At 38.2% G+C, this 6,000-nt stretch overlaps 1 protein-coding gene across 2 annotated transcripts in view; it reads right to left on the reverse strand.

The window, feature by feature from the left end:
* POU2F1 (POU class 2 homeobox 1) overlaps nt 1-5,307 on the reverse strand; it is a 49,195-nt gene extending 43,888 nt beyond the window's left edge. Inside the window, exons 1-2 of one of the 2 annotated variants that reach the window (XM_010005479.1) lie at nt 5,280-5,307; nt 983-1,048 (exon numbers count right to left, since the gene is read on the reverse strand). In XM_010005479.1, coding sequence (XP_010003781.1) covers nt 983-1,048; nt 5,280-5,307 — 94 coding nt within the window. Of the gene's footprint in view, nt 1-982; nt 1,049-5,279 lie in introns of those variants that run through there. The other variant, XM_010005481.1, reaches the window with a different exon arrangement.
* Nucleotides 5,308-6,000: the final 693 nt, after the last annotated feature.

Here is a 6,000-nt window from a genome sequence, read left to right on the forward strand (position 1 = left end):
ATTCAGTCACTCTTAGCTGCATTAAATCCTTGCACAAAGAATGAGGAGATAGCAGCATAAAATGAAATAACTTGTTAATTTCAGCAAAACTCCAGAACTTAAAACAAAACTCATTACTGAACTAAGAGGAGGAAAAACTATTTTACTCATACAAGCTAACTAGACTTCTCTCAAAGAAGCAAGAACAAGTTCCTTCTCATCAAAATTTTCGCTTCCCAAATGCTATTCTGAGCTCAGAGAAGATTCTGAGTTAGATTAAACAATTTACTTTCCATTCAGAACTGTAATTTCTCTTGCTTCTAAAATGAACAGTAAATTACCTCCAGAAAGTAATTAAAGCATAAGATAGCATCATTGAGTTACAGTGGCTTAACAAGCTTCTTCAATGGCATGGAACTTGGCCACATCTTAAGGAGGCACCAAAAGGCAAGCTGTCCCTGACACAAAGCCTCTTCTTCCCCAATCAAAATTCAAGGCTGTGTTCTAACACAGGAAGAAATTAGAGAATTAGAGAAACTTACTTTTTTTTTTAATGTTGAGAAATAAAGCTTTCTCCCTTTGCCTTCTTATTGAAAACTTACAAGAGCTTGAGTGAAATCTAAAATGGAAAGCCAGTGGCCCACATCTGCCATTGAAAATTTCACCACAAAAATAGATAATGAAGTTACAAGTGTTGAAGGTAGGTTCTGCCAGGAAAAAAGTAGACTAGTTATGGGGACCTAGTGCCACCAGACCTTACATAATATCAGGAATATTACAAATATAGGGAACAGGGAAGGGCAATCTTAATTACAAAGTGCGGGTAATGGTCTGATATAGTAGGTTTAATGACACGACAAAAGTGTTTCCAAGCCTCTAAAAACAGTAGAGGGGGGAGGGAGGTTGTTTTGTTCTTTAATTCCTGCAAACTGGTAAAGAAATTTTGCTTTTAATATCCATTCAACTCCACCAGAAAATATCTGTGCACTGACTAATTTCTTACCTGTGTTCCCATCCCCACTCTCCATCGATGGTTTACTGGTTTCTGACGGATTGTTCATTCTTGAGTCTGCATTAAAACAGAAATAAAGATAAACTAAAACAATAAAAAACCCACAAATCTATTCATACCTTTTTGTCCAAGGGAAGTACAAAACATCAGGAATTTTATATGTACTTGGACTATTTCAGATTATAACACAAAAAAGAATTATCAGAAACATAACACAATACTGAATCTTCCAGATCTCAGTTTCAAAATTTTGTATGGCATTATTCCCACATGTCCAAACATGGTGTTAAGGGAATAAAAGACAGCATGTTGGAGGGCAAAGATAGAAATTAAATTTTCAGTACAATGCGAGTCATATAAGCAACAACAAAACAAAAACAAAAATAAAAAACGGGGGGGTGGCAGGAGCAATGACTACATCAAGATGCAAAAACATTGTCTGACCACCATAGCCTACATTGAGTTGGGTTTTCTCCCCCATAAGAGAAAGTCAATTCAGTCATTCTAATTAAAATGAGGCCATTTTTCTAATACTGCACTTTTATTTTACAGGAATGTCACTGATATCAAGTTACTTTATATTTCCTATATATAAATGCTAAGTAATATAAATATATTCTTCCTCTTCCTTATCCCTCTGGATGAATTTATTGTAAAGTCTGCTCTTGATTTGAAAGTCTGTCAGCTGAATATAGTGAAATGCAGAGGGACTCTCCAGATGGCAGACAGAGAGTATAGTTTCCTTATATAGGAATCCATACAGATGTTCTGTGTACAGCTCCAGCTCTCCAGCTTATTACCTCCTCATTCCTTGCTACCGACCTCAGTGTGTCATATTATCACAAACCAAAATTACAAAAATAATCTCAAGACAGACCAGTTCATAAAAAGAAGTGTAAGCAAATCCTTAAGCACATTCTTCCATTCCCATAACCAGTTAAATGCAAGTGCAATAAACTCAAAATGAACCCTTTACTCCAGGATATTCTCTTGCTAGGTGCTTAAAAGGTTACCTCTGTCATGTACTTTCATCAAAGCAGTTATTTCCAAAATACCAATGGGCTGAAGAAGAATACAGTAACAGCATTAACTGCTGCATCTTCTCCCCACGTATTTCCAAGAATGCCCAGAGAAGACACTTCATTGCTTGGCCTATGAGAGCTGGAAAGGAGAAGTCGGACTATTGCCATATAGTATTGCCATATCACTTGCTACTGCCCAAGACAGACCACTGCCACCTTCAGGCTATCAGAACCAGGGGCAACAGCAGAAGAGGAACACAAGCAAAAGCCAGAGGAACCAACCAAGTAGATAGGGCCTGAATGAAAACAGGAGTCATGACAAAGCCTGCCTGGGAGTGCATGGTGGGAAAAGGAGGAAATTAATTACAAACGCAGCATGTAAGAGAGAAAAGATAAGATACATCAACCTTGGAAAAAATCCAATTAGCAGTTAAGAAACACAGTAAGACGAGTCATTATTTTTCAAATGAATGTAACTTTCCACATAAACAAGTGCTGCAGTCATACCCAATAGGGCCGAAAAAAACCAGAGGACTGAAACAAACATGAATCTTCCACCAAGTCAACTCAACCTCTCCAAAGCCTCAACTCTTCTCAGAAAGTTCCTATGCTCATGCTTATATTCTTCAAATGTCGGTCGTGTAAAAGAGATCTGAACTATCAACGTTACTCTTAGTGTAGAGGTAGACATGTTAAACTGCTTTTGGAAAGGGGGAGTGAGGAGAAAATTTCCAGCTGAGTGCTGCTGGTCCACACTTCAGCAAAAGGCTGAAAGTTTTGCCCCATTTTTCACCACCTCTGCAACATTTCTTTGATAGACAGCATTAGTTCCTTCCTTGAGACACAGCTGGCTACTGAAATTAGTTTAGGTTCAGAGAACACTGAATGGGAGACTTCTCTTTGGACACAAATGAGTCCTCATCCAACAGGAAAATAAGCAAAGAGGGCTTAGAAGTTCAATATATTTGGCTGTGGAAACCTGGCTAACTCATGGGAATATCAGACATAGGACGTCTTTTAAGCTCAAAGCACAAACATAGCCTGAGCTCATGATAGCACTGACTACAGAAGGGAAGACCACAGGTTGAGAAGATAATTTCTCAGTAACATGGGATGCATTCACTGAACCACTTCAGAAAGTTCTTGTAAGAAAAACAACTCAGGGCCTCCTGTGCTAGTTTGTTGCAGAAACTGAAGTATTAGAGCAGCCCCGCACGATACTAATAGACAAACCAAACCCAGAGAGGGGGACACAACTGTTCTGTGAAGAGAATTCTAAGTAATATAGTGACTGTTCCCTCTATTCGAGGATGCTCATAAAGATACCTTGCTACATGACCACCAAGTCTGCTCAGGACAAAGTTAAAACTCTGCAGACCTCTTTTCACAAAGCAACCAAGTTTTTCTTTCAGGCTATGCTGCAAAATAAATATTTTTTAAAAGGCTTTCACTGTTTCCTGCTACTAGACATACACAAAGTTGACTCAACTACCAAAAGCATGTCTAAATTAAGACTGTTTTATTGTAAAGATTCATCCCTAACAAAGACCTCAAACATTGCTATTGTAAAAAAGCAGCAAGTTGGATGAAAAATATCTTTCTGGTACTGCTCAGGTTCAAATGAAGGATAGCATCCATTATTTCACCAACTGACTATTTCTTGTTCCATCTGTGGACCTTCTGCATGTAAAGCATCAAGAACAATGCCACAATTTCCATTGCAAATGGTATGACATGCATCTGAAGCACAAAACTGCTACCAGCAAAACATACATATATCCGTAGGATACTTAACCTACGGATTCATTCTATGTCAAACAAAAAGATTATTTGGTTTATACATGCTCATACAATTCCTGCTTTAAAGTTAAAAGAATAAGCAAATGAAGTGGGCTAAAAAACCTAAACCATAATGCCCTCACCTTTTCTTTTTCCTTTAGATCTTACTATGGTTTTAAATCAAGGCCCTGGGCTACAACTTCTGCCAACATTATCTCAAAACAAACTCCACCGAAAGAAGGATTGAAAGCAGCAGGTGCAGGATTGAAATCAAATTCTCAGGAGTGAATGCATTCAGTACTGCTACTCCACTAGCAAGGCTGAGGGTGTCTCCAGGCAATGCTGTGCCAGGCTTTTGCACACCCTCAGTGACATTTCAAAAGGTATTCAGAAGAAATAAGAAGGGGACATTGGACCAACTTGGAGTATTAGAGACTGTACATATCTAGTAAAACACAGAAAACCTTAACATGGAATATATCATTAACTACTTCCTTTCACCCATTAAAGTGAAACTGCCTAATACTCCATCAGCACCAGCAAAAATAATTCTTCAACAACTATGGAAAAAACAAAGTTCAGTGTGAGTGAAAACATGTCAAGGATTCACAAGAAATTATTTTTCAAAAAACCCCACTCCATATTCATAAACAAATATTCAGACATCTGCTTTAAAATTTACCATCCAAAAATACATTATCTTACTTTGACATGTAAGTTCTTACATGTTCTTAATGATATCAAAAGAATACTCAGAAAAAAAAATATCTATACATTAAGCTTTGGAGAAAGAGCCTTGAAAATAAATAGTATCTATTGTAAAATTGGGATGATTGGTTATTACAAATAACTTTAAGATGCGTACAAGAAATCATGGCATTTCTGTTCTGCAGTCCTGATGGAATCTCAGTGCAGGAAATATATTATCCCAGTAACCTTAGGCACAGCTTGCAATGGTATCAATGGCAACCACTGTGGACTCCACCTTATTTTCTATTATGTATGAAGAACCTTGCTATTACATTAAAAATACACAGACATAATACACATTCTGTTGGGGAATGGCTCAATACAGCTACTAAATTCTTGGAGAATAGGACTCTCTTATTCATTTTAATGCTTTAAAATTCATAACACACAGATATGTAAGTCAAGCGCAGTTTTTGTTAGCCAAACGCTTCTCAGATTGAAATTCTAAAAGCAAAAGGTCTGTATTAATAACATCCAAGCCTAGCAGCAAATCTCTCCAGTGCAGAGGAAACAAATTCTCCTGGAGCGAGGGAAAGAAGGAAAAAAAACCCCTGTATTTTCCTGGTAGAGATCTATCTATCAGTCAGCTACTTTGCTGCCGATTCACTGGTGAGCTTCACCCTTACAGATACCTTCTCTAGTCTCTGCATATGTGATTAAGCCTCTATGCATAGTCAACCTCGCAGCCTCTATTTCCATATTAAACACTTATAAGAAAGAGCTGAGCTAGTACCCACCTAGAATGTAGTCGCTGCAGTCCAGCATTGCTGTGGTATCCTCTACAGGTTCAGACAGTCCAAGGAAAGGGAGAATGGCAATTTCTATCAAATCTACACTACTGCTCTCAACTGAACAAGAAAGGGAGTGGGGAGGTGGGGGAAGAAATACAACTTCAGTTACACCATAGCAATCTTCAACTGAACAGGGAAACTTCAGTTGCTCTGTGGAGTTTTAGTCTCTCCTACTAGCTGTGTCTGACATTGTCAAGGCGACTGAAGCGTGAAAAGTTCCCCTTTTTGTAATAAAATAGAAACAAAGATTGCAGCTGGCAGTTTCCATAATGAAGCTTAATCAGTATGCGCCTGATTAGGGCCTTATGCAAATCTCTCCTCGTTAGCACAGCAGCCAGCACTTTGAAGTCCATGAACAATTCATTTGCAGAGTACACTGAAAGCACTCCCTGCATAATTTAAATCACGGTATAAATATTTATCAGCTCATTTGCATATTAATTGGGAGTGCATGAAGGGAAAAATTATCTCCCGAGTGCCAGCATAATAATTAGGGTACAAAATGAATGTTCTTCCAATAGCTTGGCTTCTCAGCCTTAACTCAAGCACAGTACCACAGGGGAGCAGTGAGGGGAAGGGACAGAGCTCTGTTCAAATGCCACTGAAATGACACGTACAAATTAGAAACAACTCTACAGACTTAAGCACCTTTAATCTTATTCCTGCT

Source organism: Chaetura pelagica, unplaced genomic scaffold, assembly GCF_000747805.2.
Source record: "Chaetura pelagica isolate M959 unplaced genomic scaffold, ChaPel_1.0 scaffold39, whole genome shotgun sequence".
Classification (NCBI taxonomy): domain Eukaryota; kingdom Metazoa; phylum Chordata; class Aves; order Apodiformes; family Apodidae; genus Chaetura; species Chaetura pelagica.